The sequence below is a fragment of the Callithrix jacchus genome, chromosome 8, assembly GCF_049354715.1.
Source record: "Callithrix jacchus isolate 240 chromosome 8, calJac240_pri, whole genome shotgun sequence".
NCBI lineage: Eukaryota > Metazoa > Chordata > Mammalia > Primates > Cebidae > Callithrix > Callithrix jacchus.
The window spans coordinates 43,390,267-43,414,954 of NC_133509.1; the positions used below are offsets into that span (position 1 = coordinate 43,390,267).

Here is a 24,688-nt window from a genome sequence, read left to right on the forward strand (position 1 = left end):
GATAGGGTTTCATCATGGTTGCCAGGCTGGTCTTGAACTCCTGACCTCAGGTGATCTGCCTGCCTTGGACTCCCAAAGTGCTGGGATTACAGGTGTGAGCCACTTTGCCCAGCCTGGACATTTCTTTTAAATGAAATCACATAAAAACCCAGCTTTATTGACTGGGTTCTTTTACTTAGCATAATGTTTTCAAGATTCATCCAGGTCATAGCATATATCGGTACCTTATTCATTTTTATGGCTGAAAATATTTCATTGAGTAGATATACCACACATCATTTGTCCATTTATCAGTCAGTAGGTATTTGGATTGTTCCCATTTTTCAATACTATGAATAATGCTTCTATGAACGTATGGACAAGTTTTTGTGTGAATGTTTTCATTTTGCTTGGGTATATATCTAGGAGTGGGATTGCTTGGTTAAATGGTAACTTTGTTTTGAGAAACTGTTATTTTCCACAGTGGCTTCCCCATTTTACATTCTACCAGCAATATATGAGGGTTCTAATTTATCTACATTCTCACTAGTAGTTATTATCTTTTTTTTTTTTTTTTTTTGAGACAAGAGTCTTGCTCTGTTGCCCAGGCTGGAGAGCAGTGTGCAATCTCGGCTCAATAAAGCCTCCACCTCCCAGAGTCAAGCAATTCTTGCGCCTAAGCCTCTCAAGTAGCTGGCATTACAGGTATGTCCTACCATACCTGTCTAATTTTTTCGTATTTTCAGTAGACAGAGTTTTGCTATGCTTGCCAGGCTCTTCTTGAACTCTACTCAAGTGATCCTCCCACTGAAGCCTCTCAAAATACTGGGATTACAAGTATGAGCCACTGTACCTGGCCTCTTTTTGATATAGCCATCCTCCTGGGTGTGAAATAGTTATCTCATTGTGTTTTATATTTTTGGCTCATCATTGCTTCTTCTTTGTCTTATCTTCCTTGTGGATTCTATTTCCTTCTTCCTAATGTACATCTTTTATTGTTCACTTACAAGGTTGTATTAGTGGTAAATTCAATCTTTATCCAGAACTACTTTTAACACTAACAAGTAATAATTTACCTTGATATAAAATTCCATATTGCAGCTTGTTTCCCTTGTAATCTTTTGAAGATATTATCCTGCTGCCTTCTTGCTTTTTTTTTTTTTTTTTTTTTTTTTGAGACAGAGTCTTGCTCTGTCCCCTAGGCTGGAGAGCAGTGGTGCAATATTGGCTCACTGCAACCTCTGCCTCCTGGATTCAAGCAATTCTCTCCTGCCTCAGCCTCCTGAGTAGCTGGGATTACAGGCATGCACTTCCATGCCTGGCTAATTTTTCTATTGTTAGCAGAGACAGGGTTTCATCATGTTGGCCAGGCTCTTCTTGAACTCCTGACCTTGTGGCCTACCCACCTCGGTCTCCCAAAGTGCTGGGATTACAGGCATGAGCCACTGCATCTGGCCCACTTTCTTGCTTCTTTTATTGCCAATATGAAATTTTCTTTGTGCAATCTATATAATCCTTTCCCCCCATCTAGCTACCGTTAAGTTCTTCCTTGTCTTTGTTGTTCTACAGTTTCACTACAACGTGGCTTGGTATAGACTTATCTTTGTATTTCTACATTGAGGTTTGTGCTTCCTGAATCTGAGGATGTATGGCTTTCGTCATGTAGTAGTTTTCCCTTTGAACATTACTTGTTCTTCATTTTCTTTAGTTTTTCATTTTAAAACAGCTGTCAGATCCATGTTAAATCTTTTTATGTTTTATATTCTCCATGTTTCTCTCTGTGTGCTGCATTCTAGCTAATTTCCTCATAGCTATCTTCTAGTTTTAGAATATTCCTTCACTGTTTGATAAATTATTTAACAGAGTTTCAAAAATTCTAAAATTGTATTTTTTATTTCTAGAAATTACATTGATTTTTCTAACTTACGTTTTTGATAATTTTCCTCTTCTCATGTTTCAATTTCTTCTTTTATGCTTTCTGCAGTCAGCAGAGTATCATTTCAAAATATTATTGCTCTGTTTTTTAGTCTCCATTTCATTCCCAATCCTAGAGATTAAAAAAAAATAGTAAGAATTCAACTATGTTAAAAAGAAACTTACTCGAGTCATATTTTACCTGTTATTTCTAGATGGTTTTAGTGGGAAGATTTTCAGAATTTTCTTATCATTTTAAAATTTTAATATTAAAAAACAAAAATGTATCCTGATTTAGAACTGTGATGATCTGAGCAAATCCATAACTTTTAGGCCATCTACTATTTGGTTTCTGAGGTGAGCAACCATCTACTGGAATGCAAACATTGCTATTTTCTTGTTGCTATTAAGGAAATGTCAGATGAAAACAATTCTTAGATACCTTAAATAGGTTCTATTCCTACTTCTTGGAGTGGACTCTATAGTCACTCTATAGTCACCCTATCCCATGATATGAAAGCCCTAGGATGGAAAGTTTTTATTCTCTATTCTCCCAAAGAAAACTGAAGAATAAAAGAAAACAAGGGTTTGTCTTTTTAACTAAGGAAAACGTTTATTTAAATTGTGCAATCAATCAGTATTTAGACAGCAGTTTCATAAACATTTTGGCATTTAAACTTTTATTCATTTTTGGCATGACCTGAAGGGCAGTATATAAACTACCCAGTGGGGGTGGGGTGGGGCAGGGGAGTTCTAAGCAATATTTACTACGATACTAGAAAAAGAAAACAAATCTACATTATTAAACAAATATATTTTAGAAGACATTAAAAAGATACATTCAAAATCAAGGCAAACATTTGCTTTCTTTGTGCAATGGCATTCACAGAGCTGATCCCCTGAGTCAAGTATAAAATTAATATAGCTCAGCTCTATAGTCCATTAGCAAGTCTGCAAATGCTGCCCTTACAAGAAAATGGTATATGGAGTGAAAGGATCCAGAACACCCACAATATAAAATAATTTAACTGGCTCCCACACTTTCATTTAATTCACATAATAGAAAAAAAATCATACACACAGACATAAAATTTTGTCCCACAACAGCAACAGGCAGACACATTTTCTTAATGTATGTCCCCTACTGATAGGCTAAGGCAATGTGTGTGTATTCAGGCTTTGCAATTTCCTCTTAACAGGCTCAAGTTGCTAATCATCAGTAATAATTTTCATTTGCAAACAAAATAGATATCCAGAATGTTACAACAAGAAACAGAATATTTTAAGGTCAAGATTTATAATATTTTTCTTGCTTTTAAAGATAGTTCCATAGAAAAAATAAACTTCTGTAACATAATTTTTTTTAAAGTTGTAAGTCAAGACTGTGTATATACCATGAACTACTTACAAGCTATGGACTTAAGGAAATCTGCAAAACAGTTCAGAATCATTTATGGATAAGAAAAAAGGGAAAATATTTCTCTAAAAAAAGAAGACAATCATATTTCCAACAAACCCTACATGTAGACTCGAATAAACCAGAACCAGTATGTGTTGCCCTATATAAAATTCATTCATTCTGAATAGTTTGCAGAAATATTAAAATACTCTGTAATCTTGAAAAAGTAGGAAGAAGAATCCTAAACATGCACTTTTCTCCTCACCCCTCTACCCTGCTTGAAATATCTGACCCTCTAACTCTTTAAAAGCCAACATACCTAAAAACAAAAAAAGAAAAGAAAAAAAAGAATGTTTAAATTGGGGTAGGATGACTTCAAATTTAATACTTCAAAAGTACAGTCGTTTCTCATTTTCTCTTATGAATTTATCCATCTAACAGATAACGATTTCAATTTTGGCGTGTCTTTTACCAACCACATTTTCCTATTGATTTTTATACGTGTATAGGAGATGCAAACATTTTTCATTTCAACACAGGCAAAATATAATTGGTAAGGCTGACTTGTATAGAAAAAGTCTGTAGGATCTTTCACAGCCTCATACAAATGAATTTCAGATTATGATTACACTTCAATTTTCTCTTAAGTTTTCAAAGGACTACTGTTTCATTCTGCACAGCAAATTATCCTCAGATCATGGATAGAGAAGGAACAGAAATAGGTTAAGAATTTTTGTACCAAACAATTCTCAGAATTGTCAAGATTAGAACTTAGGTGCTCCAAAGCCTAACTTTACAACTGTTCTGTTCTATGACTCTCTGTCAACTATGCTCTTTCCTAAATTAATTCAAATAATGAATTAGTTTATATTCACAAAAAGTCATGAACTATTCAGACCTAACACAAATAATTACTGGTTACACACCTGACTTTTTCAAGTTAATGAATTCCTGTTTGGAATATGGTTGCCACAGAAAAGATAAAATCCAATTCTGAAGACCTTGTCGAATAAAGAAACACTTGACTAGAAAAGGATTCTAGAAACTATGCCTACCTTATTTGTAATGCAACTCTAAGCACAAACATCAGCCTTCAGACACAACTTTAGCTGAGAGAAATTGAAAGTTTTGAAGAGAGAAATTAGGAGATGATAAGGGATGAGTTACAGCTGCTTAAATTCCTCCTGTGAATAAGTGGATTTAAATAAGGCAATCTTCTCTTTTCTGATTGGTTACTACTCTGTAGAAAGGTTGTTCTGACACAACCTGACCTTTGTGGATACAAGGGGAAAAAAAGTTGTATCTGATCATATTATGGAAGGCACTATGACCCTGGATAATTAAATATCTTTTTTTCTTCTTTTTTTTTAGCTGAGACAGTGTATCATAGTCTTATAAACTTTGGAGTATAGAACCAACTAATTAGGGTTTGTATCTTGACTAAATCACTCACTAGTTGTGACTTTTGGTAAGAGATCACGAACCTCTATTTCCTAATCCATTATATGAGATATTTGCTTTGCAGAATGAAGCAGCAGTTTACAGAGATTAACCATGTGCTTGCACACTGTAGCTGCTCAACAAATGGCATCATTATTTCCATGAAATGAGAGAGGGGAGAAGTTGTAAAATGACCATTTCTCTTATGCTTACTCAGAGTATTATCCTGGCCTTTGTTCCATAATGAAGACAGCTTTATCTATTTAGTTGAAGAAATGCTGAAAATTGGTGTAGAATTAGACATTATCTTTTAAAGTTGAAAGAGGGCCAGACTTGCAATGATCCAGAAATTAGAAGAAACTAGAGCTTTGATAATCAAAAATTTTAAAAAAAGAAAACAAAAAGAAAGAAAGAATAAAGGCCGGGCGTGGTGGCTCATGCCTGTAATCCAAGCACTTTGGAGGCCAAGGTGGGTGAATCACCTGAGGTCAGGAGTTCAAGACCAGCCTGACCAACATGGTGAAACCCCGTCTTTAAAAACATATATAAAAATAAAAAATAAAAAAAAGAAAGAGAATCAGGAAACGGCCAATTGGAACCAAAGAAAAATGACAAGAAAGATCAAATATCCTAGGAGATGTATATACATGTTGATGGCATAAGTAGAGGCTCTTGCTGAGGAGGCTGGGCAAACCAAGGGTTAACAAAACTGAAAAGCATTTAGTGGCTTAGTGAAGCTGAAGAGATAAACCAGATTTAAAGGCAGAAAGGTTGCATGTTGTGAATATGTTTTTAAAAGAAAACAAAAAATAAACTTGAGCATGGTCTTGTTCATCATTCTGAGTCCCTGTAGAACACAGGTCTTCCCCCAACTCTTCCTCAGCAACATAATCATTGAAGAGAAAAGGAGAGAGCGCAACTATAAGAAGAGTTTTCAATTTTTTTCTGAATAAATTCCTCAAAGTTAGAGGCAAATATTTAGGGCACTTTCTGATAAACATGAGATGTTATTTTACGAAGCACATCTTCAGAAAGTTTAAAGCTAACTTGTTTCACAAGTATTTTGGAGAGAAAGTTTAGTGTATACTTTTGGTAGTCTACAAGTTAAAGGTTTCATGCTTTTAAACTTTAAAGATCCCCAAAGGGCACGGGACCTCAGATTTCCAATCTCTTTAATGCTACAGACATTTTTTAGGGATCAGAAGTGCATAGAAAGAATCTATCTGTTGTAGGCAAAATAGTGGCCACCTACAGAAGTCCATGCTCAAATCCCTGGAACCAGTGAATATGTTAGCAAACATAGCAAAAGAAACCTCAGATGGAGAGATTATCTTGGATTATTTATGTGGGCTCAATGTGATCACTGGAATCCTTGAACCTGGAGAACCTGTATCAGCTGGGGTCAGAGAAAGAGAATGATAATGGAAGGAGCATCAGAGAGATGCTACATAGCTGGCTTTGAAGATGGAGGGAGGGGTTCCCAGCCTTAAAAAGCTGGAAAAGGAAATGGATTTTCCCCTAAAGCCTCAAAAAGAAGCTGCCCTGCAAGCACCTTGGTTTTTATCCCAGTGATACCTGTGTTAGACTTCTGATCTGCAGAACTTAAGACAAATGTGTTATTTTAAGCCACTACCTTCATGGTAATGTGTTACAGCAGCAATAGGAAAAATAATACAGTATCTGGTAAAAATACAAGACTGTCATGTTAATCTTAAACACCACCAATGGCTTAAAAAGGGAAACTGAGAAGATTAAAGCCTGAAACAGACACATTGCATTAGCCTATGATCTTATGTCCTGAGCATAAATCAACTTAACACAGAATTCTATGGTTACATTCTTCTAATAATCAATGAAAATCACAATTAGACAACTGGTTGTATATGGTGATCTCCAGAACCCACTACTCTGTGCTCACAAACTGTAAAAAATATTTTCACTATGAAACCAACAGAAATTTATCAGAGACCCATGTGGCAAATGGTCAGGAACAAAGTCTGCAAAATACATGTTTAGTCTTAGATAATGACTGTTTCAATATAACTGGAACTTTTCTTTACAGTCAGCATTCAAAATGTATACTCAATGAAACAGAAATGTACATAAGTGAACCGCTATAGCCACTGCTGAAGTGGAACCACGTCTGGGTATTCTTGCATTAAAAAATAAATGATACTTTCAATTCCATCTTTTTGTAACATGATCTGAATTATTTTCAAAGATGGCGTCAAAAGGACTTGAACGATGATCCTGGGTTGTCAACCATGAGCACATTTCTGACAGCGGTCCTTTACAAAGCCAAGACACACTGAAGTAAATACCTGTCACTGTTCCCAATGTTGGCATTGCTCTTGTTTGAAGCACAGACCAAAGTATAGCATTTTACACTAAAAATCTAATTTCTTTGGTGTGGCAAAACTTATTTTTAAAAGTCACTTAATGGAAAAAAGCTGTATAGCTGTATTTTTACTTTTAGGCAAATAAAAATATAAAACCCCAGATTTTATTAAAATTTTTTTCCCTTCACCCAAGGTTCCACTAAAGTTTGAAAACTGCGCTCCTTTGATGCAATGAAACATCTCCATTTAACAACTCTAAATTCCAATCTAACAACTTTAAAGAGTACATCTATCAAAGCATAGCCCATTAGAGAGTGACATGATTTGTTTGCCTGTTATATCCTTAGAGATGAAAAGTATCCCTGTTATTAAGGGACTGCCTCAAGCTGTCTGAGCTAACAGGTAATGCTTAAAGCAGGAAGAGAACTGTACAGGCTAATTCAGAGGTACCATAACACTCTACAACAGAAAAGCTTGCTGATATTTCTGTTGACATTTCACACTCATGGTGCTTAGGAAAGTATCACATCATTTGGCAAAAACATCATGTGGCTGAATCAGCAGATTAAAGGGAAAGTCCCCATGCATGCTATTTGTATACAGACTGGGTTCTAAAGAGACATGTTTGGTTTAACATAAAAACAAGAAACAACAGTTTAATGTACAACTAAATTTGCCTATATGCCGAGGTAACCTTAAATATCTTTGGTTTTTTCTTTTTAATTTGCTGAGAAAAAGTAGTTGAATAAAAACACTGATAAATACCAATACAATTGTATTGCTTTTAATTATGTAAACTTAGCCTTTTGATATCTTTTGCTACTAAAGCTAGATTCTCTATTAGCCTCTAAATAAATTTATTTCAAAACTGCTCATCTTACTTACTTACAGGCTAACCTATATATTTTAATGGTCTTTGGTATGAAAATACTGATGAGCAGTATCTTGTAATATTTGGCATAAAAATGACATGCATGTATCAGTACTCACAGCAAATAAATCTTTGGAAAAGAAAATAGTTACCATTTGCATATCAGCCCCTTTAAAGTAAAATACCATGAAGTACCACTATGAAAGGTGAGTGAAAACCTTCACATTTTAATTACAATTTCATACTTAAGACTTCAAAGAAGCTTGCTTTGGTCAAGTTAAAAGAAGTCTTTGCTGTATCACTAAATATCTTAGTCAACGAGATCAAAGTATTTGCTTTTGTTGAAAAAAAATTTTTCTCTCCAACAAGTAGTTTCAACAATATAAAAATACTTTAATACTGTAAAATTGAAGATTTACTCGCTGAAGAAAAAATTATACCTGAAATTCTTTGGAACGATCTGCTGGTAAAGATAAGTATTATAACTTAAATGCTCTTGTAACAATCAGGTAGTTAACATTACTATCTATTTTACTACAACAATCAATACAAACCCTATTGTTTTGGGTTAGTAACTACTTGTGTAAGCTTCACATCTATAAACGTTTCTAGTTAATTCAATTTGGAGGGAATTATAATCAAAAATTTACTTTCTACTGAAAATTCTTTGGTAACAGGATTCTTATGAAAAAGTCCGTATAAGAACAAAATGAAAAGGTAAAAAATGTACTGGTAAATAATTATCAAATAGTTATAGCCTAAAGTTTTAATATAACTATGAGCCTATTCATCAAAAACCAAACAAACAAAACACTTTCCTCAAGGACTTTAGCTCATCTTTTTAGCCATTTAAAACTATTTAAATTCATGTAGTCCTAGACACATCTTCCATAATCATGACAGAAGATGTTTCAGCTTTAGATTTTGTTTGCCTTTTAATGAAAGCTTAAAAATAAAATGATCTCATTGTACTTCTTAATTTTAGATACTGATAAAAGTTGGCCCTACATACTTCTACTTACGAACCAAAAAGCGCCATACCCTGTCATTGTGCCCATGCTTCCATGAGGCAGCTCAAAAGTAACAAAATGTTCCCTGAGTACAGGAAAAAAAATAACACTAGAATAATTTTAAAGGAGGTAGTATAAAACAGGAGCTATAAAGGCAGGAGCAGCATTTTCCTTGCTGCAGACTGTTCACCTAAAGCTCTGCTTTTTTGTTTTGCGATGAATTCCGTACTTAGATAACTCACTGGGGGACTTTGAATTTAGCCCAGAAGTGGCTGCTGGCACTGAACATTAGTATTGATCACATCCAGTTTGGCACACAATTAGAGATCTTAAAATGTTATGTCTATAGTCATTGGACTAGCAGATGATGCTGGGACTATTATCCACTCATTTTCTCTTTATTTTAGAACATCAGTTAACATGACCCTGCCCTCTCTATGAACAAAGCATTTCAAGTGTAAACCCATTAAGATTCCTCTTAAAATGAGACTCAAAAGTCACTTCTGGAAAATTTGAAAAAATACTTTTAAAAGGATATGGGACCCCTTCCCTACCCGTGTTTACTTATTTATCCTCTCCCACCGCTGGGCACCTAGGTAACTGTCTCACGACTGAGAAAATGCCTATGTTATGTAGCTGAGTAAACAATTTGCTGATTTCAAACCAGCAAGAGGATTAACTCACTCCTAGAGTTAGCATTCCTCATTCACAGCATTGACACTGAAGGAAGATTAAGTAGATAACAAATTCTCTTAAGAATTCAAGAAAACACAAGTAAGGTGGTAAAGCTCTGAATATTTATCCCTAAACAAAACCTGCACTTAAAAAAAAAAGCCTCGGTAAGATACTATACATCAAAGTAGTTATTGATAAAATCCAAGAAATTCTTAAGGCAACTTTTTGTACTCCTGTACTAAACAATTTCATGAATATTAAAAAGGTATAAGGCAAAGAATTTCATAATATATACTGAAAGGCACTGTTACCATAATAACTTCAAGGTCATTTCACGGTCTACTGTTGCATTCATCTTCATTCATAATAGTTTAAGAAATTTCCTCACTCCTTTAAGCCAAACTGGGATTAAAAAAAAGAAAAGAAAAAAAACCTTAACCCATTTTCTTTAAAAATCCATTTTCTGCATGGGGTTTTGCAACTAATACTGGCAAAGTTGAGGATGCTTTGCAAACTAGACAGTGCAGCCTTTGGCCAACTGTCAGGCAAACAGGAAGACAGAAAAGGCACGGTTCCAGGCAGGTTGAGGTTTGGAACATAGGAGATAAAGCATGCAGACTCCAGTGTCCAAAATATAAAGGCCTTTTAAGCAAAAAGATCCCTGTCTGCTACTGAATAGTTCTGTTCTTAAAAGAAATATACCTTCTTGGTTTGGTCATTCGTTAAACAGTCCCACTTTTCCTTTTCTCAGTGTTTTAACAGTCCTCACAGCCAGAGGTATGAACTTATCCAAACCATGCAGATGTCGCAGTTTTTTTTAAAAAATCAGAGCTTCAGATAAACATGCTTACTCATCTACCTATATGACTCCTTTGATCACACACATTACACATACAGCAATGAAAATACAATACTACTAGGAAGTATCATTGGTTATATAGCTGAGATAAACTATAACAACAAATGAGGTAACAAAGTTGTCTTCAGAGTTTGCCGGGGGGCAAACTGAGGTAGATAGCCAGCAAAGGGGCTTTCAGAAGTCTTCCCTTTGCTCCAGTGATATATTTTTAATACAGTCAAACATCTTGACTGTTCTTTCACATTGCTGACAATGAAACATTCAAATTACACAAGTTTAAAAATAAAAAAACACATTCAAAAAAGGTGAAATATCCCATAAAGATATCAAGATTTTCACGAAAGGCTTTGGCTCCCTGTTCATTGTCCTTTGAACAGACTTACTGGTGAGAATACCTGAGTGTGGCCATCTAGATTGGAAAATTGTTTTTATCAAAGCATCGCATGGCAGATGGCAACTGCAGAACTGAAGAGGAAGTCTGCTCAGTAATGGATGACACGGCAGGGTCTTCACACTTCCTCATGGTGGAATCTCCACCTGAATCACTGCCCGTGAAAGAATCAAAGGTCAGGGGGAGTGGTACTTATAACTGAGGACAGATGTATCTCATCATTGGACTCATGAGAGAACCGTCCAGAATCCCCAGTCTCGTGGCTTCCTTCGCTATTTGCTGAATGTTCTGTATCAGGTGCAACACCAAAGGGTCTTGAGAAGTTGGTTGTCTGCCCTGGGGAGCTGGGGGAGTCTTCATCACTGATTAGTACAGTAGTGCCTGGCTGGTAAAAGCAGACAGCTGGAGTAAATCTTCTTTGAGGCTAGGCAAAAAAAGATAAGATGGCAATGAAATAGCAGGCTGATCAAATCTGTGAGCAAAAGCTTATCAGGTCCCTACAGAGAGTTGGGAGCACATCAGAACTACCATGGTAAGAGAAGTGTCAAAAGCTTCTTCAGTGCTTTTGATGCATGCTCCTGCTCCTATCCCTTTCTCCACTAACTCCAATCCCCACTGAAAACTGCAGCTCTGATGACTGTCTCAACTCCCATTCAGTTATCACTCAGCTCAGCTATCCACAGAGCCATGCACCAAATTAATAAAATCACAGCCATAAAGAACACATAAAATTAAAGCATGAATTCACATTTTTCTCTTTTTTTTAATAATCATTTCATATACCATATATTGCCAAAGATTTTTCTCATTTAGACAGGCTACCTGCTGAGCTTGTATCTTCTTTGAATCTTGGAAGAAAAACCATTTTTTCTTAGAGTTGTTTTTAATTATAGGACCATAGCTATTAATTATCAGGTCAGTTCCTCCCTGGGGAAATAAAAGAGGGGAAATATAAAATATCTTGGTATCACAGATTTCAGTTTATCACAAGCAGTGCATACTTTAACTTTTACTATTTGCTTTGCATTTCCCTTTTTATTTTTATTGTATTTTACATTCAGGGAGTACACATGCATGTTTGTTACATGAGTATATTGTGTAGTGGTGGGGACTGGGCTTCTAGTGTACCCATTACCCAAACAGTGAACATTAGTACAAAAAATGTTTAAATGTTTTAAAAAAATGATCATAGATGTCATTAATTCTTCTTTAAAACAGGAAGTACAACATAGTCAAGGTATTTGTTAGTGGTCAAAATGATATAATAGGTTTATTTTTAATATTATACATAGGCCAGGCGCAGTGGCTCACGCCTGTAATCCCAGCACTTTGGGAGGCTGAGGCAGGCGGATCATGAGATCAAGAGATTTGAGGCCATCCTGGCCAACATGGTGAAACCCCGATTCTACAAAAAAAAAAAAAAAAAATACAAAAATTAGCTGGGCGTGGTGGTACACGCCTGTAGTCCCAGCTACTTGGGAGGCTGAGGCAAGAGCACTGCCTGAACCCAGGAGGCAGAGGCTGCAGTGAGCTGAGCTCGCGCCACTGAACTCCAGCCTGGTACCTGGCAACACAGCAAGACTCTGTCTTGGAAAAAAAAAAAAATTATACATAAAATATATATGCCAAAACATATGAAGATATATATATATGCTCTATCTTCCAAAACTTTCAAATGGTATAGCAAGCAAAAAATACAGAGAAAGACATGGAATTATAAGATGTTAACAATTACTAATTTATATATTCAATACATTATTCTCTCAACCTTTCTGTATATTTGACAATTTTAAAAAGCAGATGGGGATAAAAAAACCATAATGAACCCACATATGTGCAACAAAATCACATTAGGTGGAGTATGAGTTCTAGGGCTAACCCAAAGGAATTAAGAGGGAGATTCTCCAAACGAGCTTCTGTCCTTCGCCTCAGGCCTCTCTGCTCCTTTCATTTGTTTCTTCTCCCTACATCATCCTCCCTCCCACTCTGCTTCTCACCCCACCTCTCTCAGGTCTACTTCCAAACTAGTAATAATATAATCACAGTATATGTATTAGTACTTTTTAAGCTCATTTAAAAGTTTTAGGTTCTATGTTTTAGATTAATTTGAAATAAGTTGAATGGCTTAATTTGTAGTAGAAAGTAAATGCTAAATTAGGCTGCAAACAAAAGTCAAGAGAAATAGCAAATATCCACTTATTCCTATTTACCTATAATATATATTGTATGTAATACTGTACTAGATACAAGTAAATAATATCTGTTGAATATAATGGCATAAAATTTAATATCAAAATTTCATTATACTTCTGTTATTCTAAATTTTAGGAAAGGATAAAGGAAAACTAATTTATAACAGGGTTTGGCAAACTTTTCCTGTAAAGAGTCAGATTATAATGATTTTAGGCTTTGCAGGCCACATACAGCCTGTGTCACATCATCATGACCTTGGGTTTTATTTTTGGTAAACAACCTTTAAAAATGTAAAACACAGCCAGGTGCAGTGACACCTGTAATCTCAGAACTTTGGGAGGCTGAGGAGCCAGTGTGCAATTGGAGGGGAACATATCATCTGAGGTCAGGAGTTCAAGACCAGCCTGACCAACATGGTGTAACCCTGTCTCTACTAAAAATACAAAATTAGCTGGGCATGGTGGCACACACCTGTAATCCCAGCTACTCAGGAGATTGAGGCAGGAGAATCGCTTGAACCTGGGAGACAGAGGTTGCAGTGAGCTGAGATTGCATCACTGCACTCCAGCCTGGGGAACAAGAACCAGACTCAGTCTCAAAAAATAAAAAATAAAAAACATTCTTAGCTCAGAACGTAGCTACACAAAAACAGGCCCCAGGCTGGCCTGGGTGGGACTGTTTACTGACAACTGAATTACAGCACATTGGTTACAGGAACCATTGCAATAATATACAATATCTAAAGTTGTAATGTGACTAAAATGATTTTAAAAGTTGTTGTTTACAATGCTTACAACGGCACTATTATTATTATTATATATACTGGAGAGGACACGAAGTAACTTCCTCCAGTAGAGTTTCTCTACTATATCCAACTTTCTTTATCCATAAAATGAAGGATCTTGAGGCACCCATTTAAATGCTCCATATTTGAAAAAATGTCATTCATACTTGGGATGTTCTGATGAGCAATTAAGTTCAAGAATCCACCAAACTAAGTAAAATAGATTAACAAAAAGGTGACCACCCAGTAAAAGGTGACCCAGTAAACACAGGTCAGTCCAAATTATAGTAAAGAGACTAATGACCATGGTATCTTTGGTAAGGTAACCTCACTCCATGTAATCTCACCTAATTGAATTTTTGTTACCTTCTCACGTTTTTCTATAACTTTCTCACCTTTTATCTATACTTACCTTTTCTCCCCTAAATATTTTATGTAAGGAATGATCTGGGTAAAATTTCAATGTTTCATTAATAAGAATATTGATATAATACTTATTACATAAGATATATAACTTTTAATTATACGTCTTATATATAAAACATATAACTAAATTTTTAAAATTTTCTGTTAAGTACATTTTACACATAAAGGAAAGAGGAATGGAAGAAAGGTGTGCAGCAAATCTCGCTGCTCAGTACCTTTGCATCAATGAAGCTGTTTGGCATGATCATTGGCATTAAAGATTCTTCATTTCCTCCAACTCCTTCCAGCTTCTTTCCCACATTTCCACCAGCTAAGGAGGCACTGGTACGAGGTAACTGTTGAGCTCCATTCTGTGCCGTCTTTGAAGCAGATGATTTCCTAAAATATTGGCAAGAAGAGGAAGTCTTCTAATTTCACAGAAGTTACAGGCAGATGAGCCACCTGGCCTATCGACAACAAAACTTTGCAAACAATGAAGTTCTTTTAATACCCATTTCTCAAATATTTTTAGAAAGGAATGTTAACTTACTGCTGCAAACTTTTATTATTTAAAAAGGCATCTTTATTTCTTTTTGTCTCAATGTCTACTTAATATAAAATAACTCTCTACAAACAACTGTTATTGCTTATTCATAATTTATGCAGAAATGATAATTTTTAACTTATATTCTCCCCTTAAGATATGAAGATTATTATACTACAATAAAAATTCACTTTCCAATTGACGGTAAATTTACAATTGTACTTCAGGATTTAGGCATTACTAAACAATGTGCATTAATAGTTTATTTAAAAATTCTTAAAGTGAGAAACTTTGACAATAAAACCAAGGCAGTTCTGTATACGCAAAGATGTCAGAACTATTTAATTAACATAAAGTTTTTGAGTAGTATGTTTCCATGGAGAAATAGGAAACATATAGAGTAAACTAAAAAATCTATGCTACAGAGGGTGTCTAATGATGGGGATCACCTAAAACAACTTGTATATGACGTTGACTTTTTTTAATGGAAAAAAATAGCTTTAAGTAAATAAACGAAAACAAAACCCAAAATAAAAAGGTTAAAAATAGACAAGTTTACTGAATGCAAGTTACTAATGAAAATTTAGCCAAAGTCGACCCACAGATGAGACTGCCTGACAGTTTACAGATACTCGATCCTTGGTTATTACATTTGTCTTAACCCTTGTCTAGAGAATCCCACCATATATCCCGTGGTGTTCTCAGTGGCTTACGCACTTCAGGTACTGTTACTGAAATATAAAATATTTCAGATAGTAAGAAAAAGAATTTCTTTCCTAAACATGATTAATTATGCCTTTTTTTTTTTTTAATAGACAGGGCTTCTCCCTCTGCTGCCCAGGCTGGAGTGCAGTATTATGATATGATCATAATACTGTAATGATCATAATATATAATAAGCTCACTGTAACCTCAAACTTCTGGGCTCAAATCATCTTCCTACCTGAGCCTTCTAAGTAGCTATGACTACAGGCACATGACCACCATGATCAGCTAATTTTAACACTTTTTGTAGTGATAAGATCTCACTATGTTGCTTAGGCAGGTCTCAAACTGCTATCCTCCCAAAACTCTGGGATTACCAAGGTTGATTACCACCATGTCCACACAAGTGTGCCATTATTATTATTTTTTTAACCAAAAGATATCCTTTCTGTTTCTCAAAATACTAAGAAAATGAGGACACTAGGCCAGGCACAGTGGCTCACGCCTGTAATTCTAGCACTTTGAGAGGCCAAGGTAGGCAGATCATTTGAGGTCAGGAGTTCGAGACCAGCCTGGCCAACATGGTGAAACTCCACCGCTACTAAAAATACAAAAATTAGCCAGTCATGTTGGCAGGCACTTGGGAGGCTGCGGCAGGAGAATCGTTTGAACCTGGGAGGTGAAGGTTGCAGCAAGCTGAGATGGCGTTACTGCACTCCAGCCTGGGTGTCAGAGTGAGATTTTGTCTCAAAAAAAAAACAAAATCAAACAAACAAACAAAAAAACACATGAGGACACTAGGTCCTCATTTAAGAATATTTTATTGGCAGAGTAATATTTTCAAATACCAAGAAAATAATCTCCTAAAATGAGCAAATTTCTATAGCTGTAAGAACTGAGGGAACAATGCTGCACATTTATTTTAAAGTAGGAAATCCCAGTTATTCTAAAAGATACTTGATTTCCATTTGTTTCCTGTGGCTACTGTAATTTAAATGTTTTTTACCTCAACATCTCTAGCAATGGAAACGCACCTGGCTTTACTTCGGTATATTAAGATGAGAACACAGATGAGGATGCAGGTCAAGGCTATGCCAACACCTACAGCAATGCCAGTCATTGATTTTTGGTCCAGATGGTAATATCCTGAATAAACTAGAGGGGAAAACACAGAATCAATCAGAAAAATAAATTATTCAATTTATTATAATTCTCAGATGCTTGTTTTTCCAAAATTTTTCTTTAGCTCATTGGAAAAGTTTAGACATGATCAATATCAAAGCAGAAAAGACACACAGTAATCTTTAACCGGTGGCTTCAGAGGCAGATTTATCTTCCAATATTAAAGATTTTAAATATGAGTTTTAGATATCATAGCAGTCATGAACACCAATTCATAGTTTATGAAACTAACAGGCACAAAGATGTTCTTTGATAGACCCAATAACAGATTTTATGTCATGCCGCCTTAAAAGCAGATCTGTATGTTGAAGATTAGTTTTCCATTTACATACACTAAAGCAAGGCTCTGATAATTGCCTGTGAGTCACTAGGGATAATGTGAAAATGCAGACTGTGATTCACTAAGTCTGGCATGGGGCATGTGATTCTGTGTCTACGAAGCTCTGAGGTGATGTCATGCCACTGGGTTCTAGACTACTCTGAGTGGCAAGGTATTTGAGAAGTCAGTATGAGCCTTGCTTTCCATTTCCCCTGATAATATGGTAGCTACCATGGCTCTTTCTTGTTCTTAAATCTGACTGCCCCTCCTATTATTTTCCTCTTTCATTCTCTAACACACACACATCCCTGGCACCGAGTAACTCATTCTCTGTGGAGCTAAGAGCCCTTAATCCTGCCCTGAGTTCAGCTGGCATTGCCTCCATTTAGAGTGGCCCCTCTTCTCCACAGGCCTACTCCCCCAAGAGGAAGCACAGGAAGTGTCCACTCCTGTGCTACAGGGAGCACTGGCTTTCCTGAGAACACATGGACAGCTGTAACGACCACAGTAAGGATGGCTCTCTAAAGATATTTTTTCTATTTGCTTTTCTGAAGAGAAAAAAAAAACAACCCAAATTCTTCTCCAGAAAGGTTGTTTTTCTGTGGTGAAAACTGTTAATGAAAACCATGCTCCGTTCTTAACTTGAACGCCGCAACTACCACTGCTGTTTATTTCTGTGAAACCTCCCAGGAAGCCCCCTCCCACTAGCTCATGGCTAACATGGCTCCTCCGTCTTTGTGGATGCAAAGCTGCAAGAAGAATTAACTGGAAACACAGTGGTTTTAAAACTGCAGTTAATTCTGAGGTAATTTTGCGTCTTGCTAGGACTACGGGGAAAAGCCATGCAGCTCCAAAACAACAGAACCTCATCAACAACTTAAGGAACTGAAAGCCACTTTAGGGATATGGCAATTGTAGGAGTGGAAATAAAGTGTAAGGGAGAATACCTTTTTTTAAAAGAAAATCACAGTGATTATGGCAGTATACAGACCTTTGGCATCTGCAGCATTTAAACGCTTGGGCCTCTGATTTGATTCAGAGGTTTCCTTTGGAAGTACTGCCAGCTCCACAGAATTTGAAAAGGGTCCTTCTCCCACCTCATTGGATGCAGATATCTTGACAATGTACACATTTCCTGCTACCAAGTTTTCCAGCAAAGCCATGGTTATTGCTCCTATAAATACATCAATTACAAATTAAGTGAATGTTTATCTTTCATTCTTTCACTCACATTATACACTGTCCTTTATTTTTAAAAATATTTTTCTGATTATAAAGATGCCACATATTTACTGTAGACCATTTAGAAAATAAAGAGAAATATAAATAAAATAAGTCTTCCATTGTTAACATTTCAATATATTTTTTGTGTGCATATGTGAATATTTGTGAATATATAATACATATTTACTGCATATATTTTTATATATTAGAGTTTTCACTGAACATTGTAGTATGTACATATTCCCAATATAATCCTTCTCTGTAATTCTATTTTAGAAGTTCTTAAAACTAGTACACATTTTTGTTTGGGTAAACACACACACACACATACAAACACCCACATACACACCCACATATTTATCTATTTGTGTGTGTGTGTAATGTTTTACTCTTTACATAGATATGAATACAAATAGAATTTAGAACATTTTACCATGGAACATTTCAAACATACACAGAGATAATGGTATAATTAACCCAGATTCAATAATTATATTCTTATTTTTTAGAGACAAGGTCTTGCAACATGGCCCAGGCTGGACTGGAACTCCTGGGCTCCCCAGTAGTTGGGACTATGGGCAGACTCTACTGTGCCAAGCTTTTAATGATTATAATTGGATTTTTAAAAATCCAGCATGAGAATCATTTTTTAATTGGAGGTGCTGAAACCACTTATGGTAACAGCCGTGATAGGTAAACTTGTTCTTCCTTCCTAAATTAGAACAACATGATTATTTTTGAAAGCATGAATATCTTTTTACTGGCCTTATTTTTATTTTATTTGCAGATGGAGTCTCGCTCTGTCCCCCAGGCTGGAGTGCAGTGGCACAATCTGGGCTCGCTGTAACCTCTACCTCCTGGGTTCAAGCAATTCTCCTGCCTCAGCCTCCTGAGTAGCTGAGATTACAGGCACCTGCCATCATACAGGCCTAATTTTTTTTTGTATTTTTAATAGACACGGGGTTTCACCACATTGGCCAAGCTGATTTCAAACTCCTGACCTCAGTGATCCACCTGCCTTGGCCTCTAGAATTACTGGTGTGAGTCTCTGCACCTGGCCTGGCCTAATTTTTATCACAGATTTAAGATAAATGGAAGAAAATGCACAATTATGTAAGAGTACTGAAGACATGTCTCAGATTAAACTATCAAAATCACCACCAGCAATCTATGTAAGATCTAATTCTCTTCCTAATTATCATCTGAATTTACATGTGACATTTGTTATCTAAAGGTATTTTCTCTGTTGCATGAATGGCTGCTAAGAAAGATTCCTATTTGGACAATGCCTTTGCTTGAGGTGCCTTGTTCTGCCACTTCACCAGAAGTATTGCTCTTAGAAAAACGCTCCTACCCTAGGAATTGATACTAGTGCTAAAGATGTAATAGAAATTCAACGAGAAACCTGTTTCAGCACTTTGTGGGTGGATATGCACAGGGAAATCTAGCTTTCCTTCGCTGATTTCATCTCATTTCTTCCTGACTCAGCACAACCTTACAATAGCTTCAAACAGCTTACAATAGTTTGTGACAGTTGCCTCCTGGCCAGAGCTGGCTATCCCAGTGCACTTGCTAGAGTATATTTCATTATGCAAGCAAAACGTGGGGTGATCTAAGAGCTGAGGTCATGAGACAGAGGCCACCTCTGCAGGTCACACGATGTGAGGCAGCCAAACCTCCAGCAGCGATGCCAGGAGCCAGAACACAACTTGTTTTCATGTTCTCTGGTTTCAGCTTGGCCTGAAGAGAGTGTGAGCTACTTGAGTGCACAACTGTTAAATAAACAAAGTAACCTCTATTTAGAATCAGGAAGAATCTTTCTACTGTTACTATGCTTTTAGGCGGATGAATTAAAAAACAAAGATGTATTATGAATGTTACACTTAGCTAAAAGGAAGAACATTTCCATGTATTCACGGAGATATAAATAATTTGAGTTTCTGTTTTATGGTAAAATGCATTTAATTTTAAAAAGTACTTGGCAAAAACTAATCACTACCAGAAACTAAATCTTTTCACTTAAGTTTTATGTGCAAACCAGCAGTATGTGTGTGCATGAACTCCCTTTTTCCCCCAAAAGTATCTTCATTTAGATAAAAGGGAAATTCTAACATTCTGGTTCCCCTGTGAGGACACTCAAAGCATTTCACAAATGCTAAAGTGATCTTTCTATATTCTCTCAACAGACTTCTCAATCTTAATTAGTGTGATTATTTCCATCTCCTGCCTTTTATATGTGCCTGAATCTTTAGTCAGACTAGGAATCTTATAAGCAAGACAGTGTAACAGATTAATTCACATCAAAGCTGGTCAAATCTTGTCCTGTAACCAAGTGAGGAATTTCTGACTTGGGGCATGTTACTGAACTGTATTTTCCTCATGGAGACAGTAGTTCCCACTGGATATAATTCTTATAAGGTTTAAATAAACTATCACTGGCAAGTATCTGACACAAGTGTAAATATTCAATAAAAGCAAGTTTTCCTCCTTTACCTCTGACTCATCTTCTTCTTCTTTTGGAGAATAGAAAACTTTTTTTCATATTTGGACCACAATGTCCATTTAAATTATAAAAGCACAAGGTAAGATTTTGGGGTTGAAGCAGTGCCCCAGATTACAGTCTCAGATCTTTCTCTCCTCTGTCCACATGGTTATGTAATTGTTTTTCCAGATCCACAGCCTTAAATATCACCTATACATTGATGACTAGATATATCTCTAGTCCAAAACTCTCCCATAAACCTAATTTTCCCACTGCTTAATTGGCCTCTCTAAATGGACATCTAAGACACATCTCAAATTTCACACTTTCAAAACCAAACCCTTGATTTCTCCCACTTACTTCACTTCTGTTTTTTTCTTATGCCCCACATCAATATACAAGCATATCTGACTGGCTTTTCTTTCAAATGATGTTCCAACAGCTTATTACCATCACCATTACCATGCCTGTCCAAGCCCTCATCAACTCTCACATGGACACCTGCCTATGCCATGGTCTCCTAGCTTCCACTCTTACCTCCTTACAACCCATTTCTCAGGTGGCTGCCAGAGCAATCCCTTCAAAATGTAAACCTGATCAAAGGTCTCCAATACCTTCCTCTCTTACAATAAAATCTATGGCTCATGAAGTCTGGTCTACATGTGCATTTGGTTACCTTCCTAATTCACTTCTTACTGCCTGCTCTTCCTCTCACTCCAGCCTCTCTGGCCTTCTTGCTGTTCTTCTAACATGCCAATGTACACTTCTGCCTCAGGGCCTTTACACCTCCCCGAAATATCCACAGGGTTATCTTTGGATGTCATTTCCTCCACAGAACTCTTTTACTGCCTCCATCGCTTTGGTTTTTTTCCCTACTGTACTGTCTTCATTTTTTTTTTGAGACAGAGTTTTGCTCTTGTTGCTCAGGCTGGAGTGTAACGGCATAATATCGGTTCACTGCAACCTCCACCTCCCAGGTTCAAATGACTCTCCTTCCTCAGCCTCCCGAGTAGCTGGGACTACAGGCATGTGCCACCACGCCCGGTGTAACTGTTTTTATAGCATTTATGACACTAGTTAAAATCGTAAATACTTGTTGGTTTGTAACCTGTGATATAAGTTCCAGTGGTGGTAGGGATTTTGTTTTGTTCACTGCGGTACTGCCAGTTCCTAGAATAGAGCCTGGCACATAGTCATCACTCAATAATAATTAGTTTAATAAATAAAAATGTTCCTACTATTGGTGGTCCATTTGGCAAATGTTGGGTTAAATGAATTCCTTTATCATAGGATTTCTAATTTCTAGTGTCAATCTCTAATAAGAGGAAAGGTATATGGTATTCCTCAAACTTATTAAATCATAAAAAAACTTTTTTGAGAGATATCTTTATGATAACAGGAAACTACTCATAAAGGACAGAATTCATGGATTGCCGAGATATAACATAATTTCCGCCAGTGCCTTTTAGATTTAAAAAGAATTGTGTACTTTGTGCTGATTTACTGCATACGAGGAAGGTAAAGGTTTTTCTCATAATCTTTTTTTTTTTAGACTGAGTGTAGTGGCACAATCTTGGCTCACTGCAACCTCTGCCTCCTGGGTTCAAGTGATTCTCCTGCCTCAGTCTCTTGAGTAGCTGGGACTGCAGGCTCATGCCTACGCCCTATAATTTTTGATTCATTTAAAATTACACACAAGTTAATTTCATGTCATATTTCTGCTCAACCACTGTACTGCCATGTACCATTTTAGCCACAAATATATGCTCACCAGAAACATTTTTACATGTTTTGATTCATGAAAAATATTTCATTTGTATTAAAATATGTGAATTAAATATATATGTAAATATATATAAACCTAGTATGTATAGATTAATAGGTATATGGGAAAAAATTGACATTTTTTCCTTCATCTTTTTCTATAACATAACTTTTCTAAAAGTTGTCATAATTATACATAAAAGACATTTTAATTTTTCTTTAAATGCCATGTTATAGGCCTTGCCTTTTGTTTAAATGTGAGTCAAACTCTTATGTTTTTCTCTCTCTGAAAAGTAAACTAAATTACTTTTTATTGACTTGTTTTCTATGAATCATTGGCCTTAGCTATGAAAAAAAGTTCTCTACATTTAACAAATGACAAAAGCTTTTCACAAATAATGTTTCTTAGAACCACAGCAACTAACAGATTATTTTTTCCTGTTCACTATTATATAGCTAGAAAGGCTTATATAAATGTAAAAATCTGGACTATAATTCATTTCACTACTGAGACATCAATGAGGCAAAATGCTATTTTCTGAGCCCTGTTTCAAAATTACAAATGGATACATCTAAAAGAAGCCAGAATAAAATATATAATGCTTCCTTTTCTTTCTTTTTTTTTTTTTTTTTTGAGACGGCGTTTCACTCCTGTTGCCCAGGCTGGAGTGTAATGGTGTGATCTCGGCTCATTGCAACCTCTGCCTCCCGAGTTCAAGTGATTCTCCTGCCTCAGCCTCCCTAGTAGCTGGGATTACAGGTGCATGCCACCATGCCCAGCTACTTTTTTGTATTTTTAGTAGAGACGAGGTTTCACTATGTTAGCCAGGCTGGTCTCGAACTCCTGACCTCAGGCAATCCACCTGACTCAGCCTCCCCAAAGTGCTGGGATTACAGGTGTAAGTCACTGTGCCCGGCTCTATATTATTTCTTTTTAGGCAGGTACAAATGAAGAACTCAAAGAAATATGTGTTCATTCTATCAAAATTCTTTATTAATACTTATGACACCTCATTAAATCGAGTTAGTTATTTGGTTAAGTGCTGTGTCAATAAATCATTACAGAATTGAATAACTGAAACTAAATTATATATTTTAAGAATACTGTGAGGCCAGGTGCGGTGGCTCATGCCTGTAATGCTAGCACTTTGGGAGGCTGAGGTGGGTGGATTGCCTAAGCTCAGGAGTTTGAAACCAGCCTAGACAACACAGTGAAACCCCGTCTCTACTAAAATACAAAAAATTAGCTGGGCATGGTGGCATGCACCTGTAGTCCCAGCTACTTGGAATGCTGAGGCAGGAGAATTGCTTGAACCTGGGAGGCGGAGGTTGCAGTGCACTGAGATCGCACTACTATACTCCAGCCTGGGTGACAGAGTGAGACTCCATCTCCAAAAAAAAAAAATCTGTGGTAGACTGTAACACTGAAGGCCTCTAGTAAGTTATACTCCCATCGATTCACACACCCTTGTAGCCCTCCTGACACTGGCTCCAGACTTGGCCATGTAGCTTACTCTGCCCAATTAGACATTACTGAATGTGATGCAAGCAGAGGCTTGTGAAAGTTGTATACGTGAGGCTTCCTCTTTTCTCTTTCTGACTTTGAAGCCCTCCCTTGTTGTATATGTGTGTGTGTGTGTGTGTGTGTTTTTTTTGTTTTTTTTTTTGAGATGGAGTCTCGCTCTGTCGCCCAGGCTGGAATGCAGTCGTGCGATCTCAGCCTGTCTCCTGGGTTCAAGTGATTCGCCTGTCTCAGCCTCCTGACTAGCTCTGACTATACACGCACACCACCACACCTGGCTAATTTTTGTACTTTTAGTGGAGATGAGGTTTCACCATATTGGTCAGGCTGCTCTTGAACTCCAGACCTCATGATCTGCTCGCCTCAGCCTCCCAAAGTGCTGGGATTACAGGTGTGAGCCACCACACCCAGCCTCTCTGTTGATGTTTTTAGGAGGCTACTCAGAGACTATCAAACCTGTAATATGGCTGCAGGCTTGTGAAAGACCAACAGAACTGCCAAGCTGATTTTAGTCCAAATTGTTGACTCAAAGAACTGTGAGAAAACAAAACGGTTAATTTTAAGTTGTAGATTAGTCTGTTAGGCAGCAATAGATAACCAATATAAACATAAAATCATATTGCTGCCGAATGCTTAGTACTTTCAATTCTCTTCAGTGACCAGAAAATCATTATTCAGTGGGGCTTT

At 36.6% G+C, this 24,688-nt stretch overlaps 1 protein-coding gene across 1 annotated transcript in view; it reads right to left on the reverse strand.

The window, feature by feature from the left end:
- Positions 1–2,480: 2,480 nt before the first annotated feature.
- The window catches only part of PRTG (protogenin), a 135,826-nt gene continuing 113,618 nt past the window's right edge, over positions 2,481–24,688 (reverse strand). Inside the window, exons 16-20 of the mRNA XM_035259714.3 lie at positions 18,001–18,183; positions 16,543–16,663; positions 14,496–14,658; positions 11,700–11,804; positions 2,481–11,301 (exon numbers count right to left, since the gene is read on the reverse strand). Coding sequence (XP_035115605.2) covers positions 11,047–11,301; positions 11,700–11,804; positions 14,496–14,658; positions 16,543–16,663; positions 18,001–18,183 — 827 coding nt within the window. The 3' untranslated portion in view covers positions 2,481–11,046. The remainder of the gene's footprint in view (positions 11,302–11,699; positions 11,805–14,495; positions 14,659–16,542; positions 16,664–18,000; positions 18,184–24,688) is intronic.